Source organism: Chiroxiphia lanceolata, chromosome 4 (assembly GCF_009829145.1).
Source record: "Chiroxiphia lanceolata isolate bChiLan1 chromosome 4, bChiLan1.pri, whole genome shotgun sequence".
Lineage (NCBI taxonomy): Eukaryota > Metazoa > Chordata > Aves > Passeriformes > Pipridae > Chiroxiphia > Chiroxiphia lanceolata.
In genome coordinates this window covers 24519027-24531710 of record NC_045640.1, presented here as the reverse complement: position 1 = coordinate 24531710, position 12684 = coordinate 24519027, and the positions used below count along the sequence as shown (strand labels likewise).

The 12684-nt window shown below is 38.3% G+C and overlaps 1 protein-coding gene across 1 annotated transcript in view; it reads left to right on the top strand.

Moving 5' to 3' along the window:
* PDS5A (PDS5 cohesin associated factor A) overlaps positions 1-12684 on the top strand; it is a 75602-nt gene that overhangs the window by 20068 nt on the left and 42850 nt on the right. Inside the window, 4 exon segments of the mRNA XM_032685712.1 lie at positions 9031-9234; positions 9686-9772; positions 10543-10640; positions 11138-11264. Coding sequence (XP_032541603.1) covers positions 9031-9234; positions 9686-9772; positions 10543-10640; positions 11138-11264 — 516 coding nt within the window.

Sequence of the window (12684 nt, the reverse complement as noted above, 5' to 3'; positions counted from 1 at the left end):
TGGGAAACTTCATATGGAAATAGGAACTACTGCACCATGAGGATACGATTTTAAGAATTTTGGGGGTTTGCCCCAGCCATATATAACACTTGCCAGTATACCTAGGGAAAAAGGACTAGTTAATGAAATGCTTCTAACTGATGATGTCTTGAATTATCATTAGAATGTTTAAAAAATAGACTCTTTCAAGTCCCTCTACAAATACTCTTATGTATCTACATATGTGGAAGTGAAGTTTCTGAAAATTTAGATGACTTTCAGTATTTTAATTTATGAATCTTCTTAGAGTGTTTCAATTGTTAGTCTTTGGCAGGAAAAGTGTAAAGAATTCCATGACAAATCTTCCCAGTAATAAAGACTGGTAATAAATACTGCTGTAAACTGAGTTGCTTAAAAAAATTAAAATAAAAATTGGTGCTCTGGCACTACACTTAAATCATGGATGTGTAAGAGATCAAGAATAGTATTAATATTAAGAGATCATGTACTGATAAGTATATGCACTGTCTTTTCATTATTTGAGAAGAAGTATACACACATTGTTAAAATGGGTGATTTGATCCACAGTATTAGAGTTTGTGTCATAGAAAATTGTGTGAAACAGTTTAAAACTGGGATAATAAAATACCTTCAGGATTTCAGTATTGGTAAGGCCAAACTAGGAATACTTCTCAATGTTTCTTACACTAAAACAACTTAAAAAGGTCTTGAATTGAGTAGCCAGGTATTGTCATGCATTAAAAGCTGATTGTAAGCAAAAAGTAAATATCAATAAATAATTTTTGTTATCGACAAACCATACAGTGACCTATGTTAGACAGTACTCTGCACACTTGAAACCCTTGTAGCTGTTTGGGAAATGTGATGAGGTGTTCATCACAACCAGGGAGAATTTTGCAGAATTCCTATTAAGTTAGATAATTTGAGTGGGGTGAATCCAAGTGGAAGCTTTTAGGTTCAGTGTTGATTAAAGCAAGGTAACAAATAGTGAGAGAAAACAAAACTCTTTACTGACTTCATGAAGTTGTAGAGGACTAAATCAGGGGATACTTATGTATCAGTCAAGAGCACTTAGTGAAATCTTTGACTCAACAGCTGCTGTTGAAAAATCTTATAGAATTTAATGCCAGCTAAGGACCAAATGGTAAACACCATGGGTGTTATGCATCCCTTATATAAATAAAATATATGTGCAATACTAAGTTACAGTAAATCTTTGCCTCCAAAGCTGTGAGATGAGGATGTGATGAGAATGATAAGAACCTGGAAGGCAAAGAAAGTGGTGGCCTAGAAAGGTGAATGGGGAACCTCTGCTATCTCAGGTCGTGATACAAACCCAGGAAATACATCATTAAATTAAAACGAGTAAGTTAATTGATACATTGCATACGAGTTTTGAAAATTACCATAACAACGTATTTTTGAGACCTTGAATTTAAAATGATCAGAGATGACGTCTTATGCCAGTTTCTGCTGAATAGAGGTACAGGTAAATTTTCTGGCAGCCTACGAGGATTTGGATATAGCTGCCCATTTCAGGCTTTATGTGCTTGCCGCTATTATTAAGTTTAAGAATTTATGTCACTGTTAGATTGTTTTTTAAGAGTTTGTGCACTGGAAGACTAAGTAATTCTTCCCTTCCTGGTCTTTGCCATTGAATTCTATCTATCTTCCCTTCTACTAACTCTGGAATGTGTCACATATATCTGTGATCTAACTGTGCCTGTCAGAAAACTATCCAGGACTTTTTCCAGGGAGTTTTTCAGACAGATAAGTAGGTTAAATTGACTCATGGAGTTATTCAGCAAGTGTTGTGTCCAGTGCAAAGTGTGCTGTGGCACTGCATGGCCAGAAGCAGGACAGAGTGAGTCATGGGAAAGGGAGGAGATAGTGGCTACAGGTGGTTAAACTGGATCTCCATGTCACAAGGAACCAATACTACAGCTACTTGGGATTAAGACGTGATTTTTTTCATTTTGTTTGCCTTTTCCTCCTACATCTGTTGCTGTGGGGAATCTTCTAGCTTTACAACAGAACTGGAATTCTGCTGTGTGTTGATTATGAAGATGTAAGATGTGGGTAATTGAACAACCTCTCTCACAAATTGGTAACATTACTTGTCCTGTTTTGATTAGGATGCTGTATATGTGTGATATTTGCATTCATTATGTAGTTACTTAAAAATGTGTATCAAGGAAATTACCTCAAATAATCCCTGAACTAACTGCTCAGTATATAGGGTTTTATTACACATAGTAGCCAGTCTTTCTGCTTTTTGATACATTAGATAAATTTAATATTTGGGCTCTTGGAAAATAGTTGGAGTTGCTTGATGCAAGGAAAATAATGCAGAATATGTCGTTTTACCAATGTGAAGATAGTGGTAAATTACAGATCTGTGACTTCATTGCGTGTGATCTGTCAGTTGGCCAAAGCTCTCAAGAGAAGCCTAATGTAGGTTAGTCCCCAGGGGAAGGATAGCCAGTTAAACTGTTTGCCCAGTCAGAGGACTATATCACTGTACAGACTACCATTGCTATTCTTGCATCACCTTTACGTGTCCTATGATACGTTTGTAATCACACATGGAAACCCTGGTCATTGGCTTCACTTGGTGAGCAGGATGTAAAGAAGGAAACAAATAGTCTTTGCTCCGAAGAGTTTAGAAAATGCTTTATATAATCTTTTAATCAACTTTTGCATTTCCCCCCCCACCCTGAGTTACTCAAAGCTGCTTACATGTCTTGTCAGAGAGCATAGATTAAAGACTTTGTAGTGAAAATCAGGCAATAAAATTTGTTTTTCAGGGGTTACTAATAGTACCAGACAGGGAGTGCTACTTTTCATTTTACAGCTGCTGTGACAGCAGCAGAACTTCACAAGAATGTTTCAGGTCCTTTCCAGTTCATTGATTCTATGATTCTCATATCATAGAATCATAGAGTGGTTTGGGTTGGAAGGGACCTTAAAGATCACCTAGTTCCAAACCCCTGCCATGAGGGACACCTTCCACCAGACCAGGCTACTCAGAGCCCCATCCAACCTGGCCTTGAACACTTCTAGGGAAGGGGCATCCACAACTTTGGGCAGCCTGTTCCAGTGTCTCACCACCATCACAGTAAAGAATTTTCTTCCTACCCTTTCTCAGTTTAAAGCCATTCCCCGTTGTCCTGTCACTACATGCCCTTGTGAAAAGTCCCTCTCCAGCTTTCTTGTATGCCCCCTTTAGGTACTGGAAGGCTGCTATAAGATCCCCCTGGAGCCTTCTCTTCTCTAGGCCAAACAGCCCCAACTCTCTCTGCTTATCTTCACAGGAGAGGTGCTCCAGCCCTCTAATCAACTTGGTGGCCTTCTCTGGACTCACTCCAAAATGTCCATGTCTTTCCTGTGCTGAGGACCACAGAGCTGGATGCAGCACTCCAAGTGGGGTCTCACCAGAGAGGAGCAGAGGGACAGAGTCACCTCCCTCATCCTGCTGGTCACACTTGTTTTGATGCAGCCCAGGATACATTGACTTTCTGGGCTGCAAATGCACCTTTCCAGGTCATGCTGACCTTCTCATCTACCAACACCAAGTCCTTCTGCTCAGGCCTGCTGTCAATTTATTCTCCACCCAGTATTGGTTTCTGAAATTACTTCAGCCCAGATGCGAGACCTTGTACTTGGCCCTGCTGAACTTGAGATTTGCACAGGCCCGCCCCTCAAGCCTATCAAGGTCCCTTTGGATGGCATCCCTTCCCTCCAGCCTGTCAACTGCACCATACTGCTCAGTGTTGTTAGCAAACTCGCTGAGGGTGTACTCAGTCCCACTGTCTGTGTCCCCAGCAAAGGTGTTAAACAGTGCCGGTCCTGATACCATCCCTGAGTAATGCCACACTCCAGTTCAGAGACAAGAATGTTTTCTGGGACAGTGTCAAATGCTCAGCTCAAGTTTAGGTAGATGACATCATTTGCTCTTCCGTGATCCACCAACACTAACCCCATTGCAGAATGCCACCGAAATTGTCCCCTTAGGGAAGCCATGTTGGCTATCACCAGTCACCTCCTTATTTTCCATTTGCCTTAACATAGTTTTCAAGAGGATCTGCTCCATGATCTTAGAGGTGAGACTGACTGGCTGTAGTTCCCTGGGTGGGCCCTGAGAAGGAGTTGTTTGCAATGAAGTGAATCCTGCGAGCAGGTGCTGCCCCATGGCACACATGCTTCCATGGTCAGAAAGCAGCCCCCATTCTGAAGCCGGAGATCCTGCAGGCTCGTTTTCCATTTCTACTTGCAGTGTTTTTCCAGGGCGTGAATGGCACTCCTGTATTTAAAACATACTAAAAGGATTATAGAATCAGTAAGGTCAGAGAAGACCTTTCAGATCATTTAGTCCAACCAGTGCAACAAGTGGTGAACTGTTGTGTTCATCACTAAACCATGTCCCATCTACATGCTTACAAACACTTCCAGGGATGGTGATTCCTGCTTGACCGCTCTTTCAGTAAGGATATTTTTCCTAATATCCATCTGAACCTCGCCTGGCACAACTTGTGACTGTTCTCCTTGTCCCTTTGCTTGTTACCTGGGAGAAGAAGGTAACCCTCAGCTCACTACAACCTCCTTTCAGGTAGTTGTAGAGAGTGATAAGGTCTCCCCTCAGCCTCCTCTTCTTCAGGCTAAACAAGCCCAGCTCTCTCAGCTGCTTCTCATAACACTTGTGCTCCAGACCCTTCACCAGCTCGAACTTGGTGTTGTCTGTGAACTTACTGAAGGTACACCCAATCCCCTTGTCCAGATCATCAATACAGATACTATCTATACAGGGCTGGCCTCAAAGAGAGACCTACAGCTGTTGTTTCAGTAGGTTAATTAGCACAGTCTGGTAAATATCCTCTTACAAGAAAAGGCTTTTGGTAGCCACCTTCTGTACTTTTCAGTTTTATTTTTTTTTTTTAAATCAAAGAGGGTAATCAGGCCTAAGTAATGTGTTTCAAATCAGCATTTAGTATTTTTAGCATTTCATGAGTTGTATTGCTGTTTCTTCCTTTCCTTCTTCTGTCATATCCTGCAATTGCATTTTCATTGTTTTCATGCACATAACCTGTTGTTGGCTCATAATTTCCTTACAATTGCTTAATAAATGTCCATCTTTCCTCTCTCCTGTTGTTTCCAGCTGATAAGCTCTTAATAGCATAAATTCTTGGATTTAAGAGCTAAGCATGAGACCATTTACCAGCAATCAATTTTTGGCGTTTCTGTTCTCATGTAATATCCTGTCCTTTATTGCCAGCCTGTAACTGTGTCATTACCATCCATTCCTACCATTTTGCACGAGTAAATTCATTCAGGTCCGAAGCGTCCTTTCAGTTTAACACTGAGGAGCTAAGGAGACGATGTTACACTAATCTTCATCTCTTGCAGCATTCTCATTTTCCATGTGGCTCAGTGTAATGCTGTTCTTGACACTTGGACAAATTTCTTGTCATGGTTGATGTTGTGTAGAGTGTTGATTATCTTATTGAAGGCACAAGCTGTTACAAGATGAGGGTTAGCAAAGTAATTTCTTTTTTATGTGCTACCCTGTTTTTCTTCTTTGTTTATTTACCCTTCCAGATTTGGTTTGTGTTATGAAATTCTGTTGATGTCAGCCTGTTGGATGTATTGGCAAGATCTCTTTTCTTGATCATTATATTAATATTTGATAGTTTCTAGTTGGTATCTTCCTTGTTTGGGGGTGGTGGTGGTATGTGTCTGTGTGGTTTGTTGTTGGGATTTTTTGGTGTTGTGGTTGGGTTTTCTTGTTTGGGGTTTGTTTTGTTGTGTTTTTTAAGAAAAGCCAACAAAAGCTGTGGTGCTAAGTTTGTGATATCATTTGTCAGGTATTTAAAGATTCTGGAATAACAATGATCTGATCCTCCTGATTTGAATACTTTGATATCTTTTCTTTTTGTTTCTATCCACACAATAATGTCTCTTCCATGTTTGTTTGGTACTTCTGGCTGACAGATAGGATTGTATCTGAGGGAGACCAAAATTTCTCATCCTAAATATGCACCATGTAGAAGTATTTTTTTCAAAAATACATGTCTGTGGATTTCGTTGTGTTTTACACGGAGATCTTTAAACAAAGAATATAATTTATTGTTAATAGTTAATGGTAAGAATTGCCTATAGTACTGCTTAAATCATGTGAGGAAAAAATGTAAAAACGCTCTGATGTGAGCTGAAAATTGCTAGATTTGGGTGTACTGTAATTTTAGCCTTTTCTTGGCATCTCTCACAGAGTTGTCTGAGCTCTTGAAGTGTCATCCGGGCTCACATCCATTTGGTTATGTTTTATTTTCAAATATCTTTTGTATTTAAGCTTAGTACTGAAGTTAACTTCTGATAGTATTCCCATTATAACAAATGGTATCACATTCTCTCAATTGTGAAATTTCTTCTTTTGCTGATTACAAAATTTTAAAATATTGAGTATCTTTTCCTGGTCTTTTTACAAACTGGTGGTGGTTAAATGTCACTGCTTTTGGAATCCTTCGAATAAGCCATTGTAAGAAGAGTACAACAAGTGCAACCCGCACACATCTTCCCCTTGCTGTGACTGGCTTGCAGGTTGGTGTTTGACCTGCCAGCTGCAGCAAGGCTTTTGTAGATCTGCCTGCTGCTTCTTCTCTGCAAGCACTGGTTTGTCTTCTCTCTACCGATTGCCCTGTCATCTCTCGTTGTTTATGTAACTCTTCTCCCTGTTATACTGGAGTCATCAGTAGGTTTCAGCAGCAGCTGATCTTCCTGATCCCACAAACCATGTGCCCAAAGCTACAGGATCTGAACATCAAAAGTTAGTATTTCCATCCGAGGCATAGATCTTGCACAAGAGCCACATGCAGCTGAGTCACATGAGGGCAAGCTCCCATCCTGATTTAGTGTCTTTGAAAACAGGCTGCACGTAAGCTGCCCATGAGGTGTGGGCAGTCTGTGAGCAGTGCTTTGGCAACCTCTGCTATATGTTTCAATGCAGTTGAGAGGCCGACAGCCTCACAAGAAGCTGCAAGTGTTCATCTCACCTCTTATCAGGCATCTAGTCACACTGAACTGCTTTCATGGTCGGCACAGAGTTCCAGGGCAAAACTGAGGTGACATCTGTAAATGTCATTATAGACATCTGTGCTTGAACTCAGTCAGGGTCTGTGCATTTCTCTCTAATGGGTGAAAAGGTAACCCAGAGTGACTGGCTTGCACGCTGCTTGGTTTATGCAATTGGATGAATACCTCCCTGAGAGCTTTAACTTCTTTAATTTTCAATATCTTTGTAACATGCTAAGAGTGACTTAAGCAGTCTTCATTTAGCTGTTGTTGCTATTTTGAATGAAGGCATTTGCATTTCTTCAATGCAAAGGCCCTGTAACAGACAGACCTGTGCTGTCAGAAGGGTGGGTTTGTGCTTTCAGCAGAAAACATAACTTAAGAATATTTTTAGTGAAACAGACCAATACAGGTAAAATTTGTATCTTTATGGGCTGTAGCTCTAAAGTTCTCTTTTTTTCTGTTTGTTGCTGTGTGGAGTTTTTCTCCTCTCTCTTCCTTTCTTGAATTTTGTTTTTATAGTAAGTTGCTTCATGAAAGACTGTACTTGTACATTTATAGAAATTAAAAAAGAGTTTTAAGTAATGTACAGTAGGAAAGGTTGCTGTCAAACGTTTCATTTGTAAGATCTACTGAGTTTGAAATGGTATTTCAAAACTCAGAAAGGAGGTGAAGCTGAAAGATACCATTTTCATGATGGAAGCAGGGACATGTTTAATAGCGGAGAAACAACCTTAGTGTCATTTGAATGGCACAATTACAAAAAAAGTCTGGTTAGAGATGTGTTTATTAGTTGTGTGAGCTTAGTCTTCTCTTGTATTTTACTGTTATTATTCTAGAGGTGAATTTGACCCATCAAGATTTATCCTTTTGTGTTTTCTCATGAATCTCTTTAATGGTATACTGTATCTGTGTATACTGTGTATACTGTATCTGTAGTGGGTATGCTACTGGTATGCAATGTGACTGTCCTTCACAATTTTTACTCTAAGGATGCTCAGGTGACCAGGAGAAATGGAACACAAAGACCAATTTCACTAACATCATACTAAGACGCTCTGGCACATCTGCCTGTTCTGTGCTGACATCCTAGGAGTCGTTCTCATTCTTTTAACAAGCCCTATTCCAAAAATTAAATCTACAACTTTGTATTTCTTCAAACTAAATTTTTGCTTTCAGTTTTGCCAAATCATTATGTTGAGAAGTTTCTATTAACTGAAGTTGTATAATAATAAAAAATAAACAATTTTGGTGGCATTTCTTCTAGCCATGCTAGAGGAAACAAGGAAACCACATAGTTAATTTTTTCATTATATTGGTAAGGGTATAGATGCAGTTGTCAGTATGCAGAAAGGAAAGATCTGCAGCATTAGACTTATTTTACATGAGGGATCAAATTATTGTCTGGTATTATAGTTTATTTAAACCAAATAGAATGACTGTGGGTATGTAAAGTGCTTCTTGAACTCTGTGCCTCGAGACAGACAGAGTATTAAGAGCAGCCTCTTAGGCTCCTCTCAAGTCTTGGCATAGCTCTTAAAGCAGCAGTATTATACTGTAGCCCTGTGTTAGGCCAGATGGCATACAGCCCCTTGGAGTATTTATGCTGAGGTGAGTCCTCACTGAATTGCAGTGGGACTGCTTTGAGGAAGAGATGCTACCATGTCCAACCTCATCAGTGTGCAGCTTCTGTGCTCTACCTCAGACCAAGACTGGCAGAATGAGTAGAGCTGCAAAGTGGTTTTCGGTGTCTTAATTTAAAATACCAAGTTCAACAAACCTTTACATATCAGATTAACGCTTCTCTTCTTCTGATACTTGTCCTAACAAAAAAATTGTAGTACTAACTGTGATTATGCAGCGGAACATGTATTGATAGCACTGCATTCTTTTAAAAATTATTGTTTGGTAATTAGGAATAAAAGCAGAAAGAACTCCTTTTTTTTTTTTTCCTTTGATTTTCAGATGGTGGTAAAAACATTCATGGATATGGACCAGGACTCAGAAGATGAGAAGCAGCAGTATCTCCCACTAGCCTTGCACCTTGCATCTGAATTCTTCCTCAGGAATCCCAATAAAGATGTGCGCCTCCTTGTAGCATGTTGCTTGGCTGATATCTTTCGTATCTATGCTCCTGAAGCTCCATATACTTCCCATGACAAACTTAAGGTAAAAATGCTTTATAAAATAAAGGCTTTCTTCCTACCCCATTCTCTTACTGAGGAAAATAAAAACCACATTCCCCTTCCTCCCCCCCAAAATGAAACCAACCAACCAACTCCCCTCAAAAAAACTCCAAACAACAACAACAACAAAAACCACAAAAAAAACCCAAAAACACTCACAAACAAACAAAAAAAAGAAAAATAAACCAAAAATTTGGGTTTACTCCCACTTATACTGATGTTCAATTTTATTAAAGACAGGTTGCTTTAATCCTGTGAGTCAGTGTAATAATTAAGGGCTAGACATGTAAAGGAACACTGGATGATATGACCAGTGTCTGTGTTGGTGATAGCTTTCTGTCAGTGCCTAAAAAAAACAATTTCAACTTCTCATATCATGAGTTTGAAAATATGGGTAAATGTCACTACTAAATGGTTGTATTTTTTTTTGACAGGACATATTCTTGTTTATTACAAGACAATTGAAAGGCTTGGAGGACACGAAGAGCCCTCAATTTAACAGATACTTTTACTTGTTAGAGGTAACTCAGTAGTTGTAACTTTCAGTAGCTGGCATTTACTCTGCAAGCCTAAGAAGTGTCATCAGTATTTTTTCCAGTAATTTTTCCAGATGTACCAGTATGCCTGGGAAATTTATTCTGTAAATCACACCAGTCTCATTGAAGTTCAATGCATTGCTTCTTTTATTAGTTATAATTCTGTTTGCATTTAGTAAGTTCATTAGCCTGCAGTTGAGGACATGTTGAAATGAGTGGTGTTTATTAACATTTAGCCTTTATCTTACAAAAGTATACACTGTTTTTTGTATCAAGAGAGAAAATTTCAAATGCTGATTAAAATGCAGGTGTACTTATGTTGATGATGGGAGAAGAGATATAAGATTTTTGCTTTAAAAATGTTGCAAAACAGTACTCTTGACAAGAACGGGGGGAGGGTTCAGTGTGCATTTAGAAATAGTATCTTGTTTGTAAATCTTTTATTGATACATAAAATTGTCATATGAAGAAAAAAGTCTAGAAATAGGAACTTAATATATTAACAATTTTTGTCAATCGAGTTTTATACATAAGAAATCAGATTATTCTATATGTAGTTTTTTCTGGATATATCTGGCAAAACCCCTTTGTATTAGGAGTTCTTTATATGCAAAGCAAATATCCAGTCTCTTTCCCCAAAGGGAATATTGTATATTTTTTTTCCTTAAATAGAAAAAACCTGTAACTAACATGATTGTATTTATGTGACTTAATATGAAGTTGTAATAGCCTGAATATCCTATTTTTTGTTTTAGAATTTAGCTTGGGTTAAATCTTACAACATCTGCTTTGAGTTGGAAGATTGCAATGAAATTTTTATTCAACTTTTTAGGACTCTTTTTTCAGTTATCAAGTAAGTTGAATTACTTCCATTATTTTAAATGGTCAAAATATAATCAATTTTGGGGGTAGACTGAATCCTATCATAGTCTACAGATAAATATGGCTGAACAGAACAGGTCTTTATTTGTCCAAACAAAGAGATACAAGGAAAGCAAATGAGTGTGAATTACTGACAGTATGGAGGGGTGTACATCTGAAAGCAGATGTGTTTTAAAATTTGTTGTCCATGTTATAACTATACTTCATTCTGATTCATTTATCTACATTTTACTTTGTGGCTGTGATTGTCTTTTTTATTTTGATTCACTTAAAGCAGAGCTAGGTTGTTCTCGGTTTTGTAACCTTCCTGTAAGAGAAGAAAGGCACGTAAAATGGTTTTGAGTTTTGACATGTGGAGAGTGTAAGAGAAGGCAAACTGGACAGTGTTAGACATTGTTTCTTGACCGTACTGTTAACATTTGTCAGAGTCTGAAAATTTAGTGTTGATAATATTCTTTATGATCTTAGTAATAGCCACAACCAGAAGGTACAAATGCATATGCTGGATTTGATGAGTTCTATCATCATGGAAGGCGATGGAGTAACTCAGGAGCTGCTGGACTCGATTTTGATTAACCTCATTCCTGCACACAAGGTCTGCAAAATAAAATAAAGTAGTATACCGCTATAACAACATTAATTTTTATTGCCTTTTGCATGTTGTTTATCTCTTCACGCACTTAAGCTATCAGAACTGTTTTATTTTCCCCCAGTCTTGGAAGAGTTGATTGAAAATTTCCTTTGGGAATTATTTGGTGCTGTTCATTAACTGTGTCTAGATTATTTGTTATCAAGAGATTGTGCCTACTTGCTGCCTCAGGATCTCTGTACTAAAATAGTGTTTTCAAGTAAATGCAGTAGGAAAACATTACATCTTAAGGATCGTGCGTTGTCAGTTGTTTTGCTTTTTGGATTTGGTGCAGGGTTTATGATTGACAAGATGTGAAGTATTTTTTAATTAAAAAAAGGAAAAAGAAATACTTCCCCAGGGCTTCTGTGGTGTCTTGCTGCTCCCCTCAGCTTGCCAGTCAGACTTCCCTCCACCTCCCTAGCTGTGCTTCCCACCTCTTCTATGGGTTTTACCTGCTTAACTCACTTATAAGGGACCAAGTGACACACGCACGTACACACATCTCCTTCCTAGAGGAATTTTATATGAGCTCCTCCTCGAAGAGTAGGTCACTGGATCTGCAGCTGAGCTTTTGAAGTACCTTTATTATAATGCCAAAATAAATTTGAAAGGCGAATGAACACAAGTCCATTAGCTGTGAAATAAAGGAAAATGAGTGCAGGATGGTGTTGCCTTGCATTGACCAAGAAAATTTCCTTGCTAAAACACTTATTCTTCTTAATGAAAATTGTATGGAGTACAGGAAGTTTCACTTATTAGTTAGAGTAAATGAACTGTGCTCTGATTACCAAGTGTGTTTTTCTGTTTGTTCATTTATTAATTTAAAATAATGACAAAATTAAGGCAGCTCCATCCATGATTACATAATTAAAGTTAAATTAGCAGATAAAAGTTAAATTAGCAGGAATTATTCATTTAGTTACTTAAAGAGGGAGAATTCATGGGAATGCATTGCAGAGGAGTGTCTAAGCTGTGGCCATTGTCATTTACCTGTGAAATTCTATTGTCTGAGATGAGTTTGCATTCCTTCTGTCATGACCATGAGACAGAAATACCATTCGGTTGAGTTATTTTTATTGACAGCAATGAGATAATGTCTTACTAAAATTGCTAACAGAGAGACCTCTTATAATAATAGAGTCCTTTTGAAAATACACTGCACTTTGTAAGTTGTTTCTAATCAATTAAAGGTAGTAGATATCAGGAATGAAATAGAGGAGTGGTGCTGTGTGTGTCAGGTGCTGGGTGATGCTGTTGACAGTGGTGTGCATTGCTCTGACAATACAAAGACCTGGTAAACCTTGTACAACAGAACTGTGTTGTGACTACTTGGTTTAGGCAAAGTAAAAGTAAATATGATCCTTCAGCATTAACATTGTTAGCT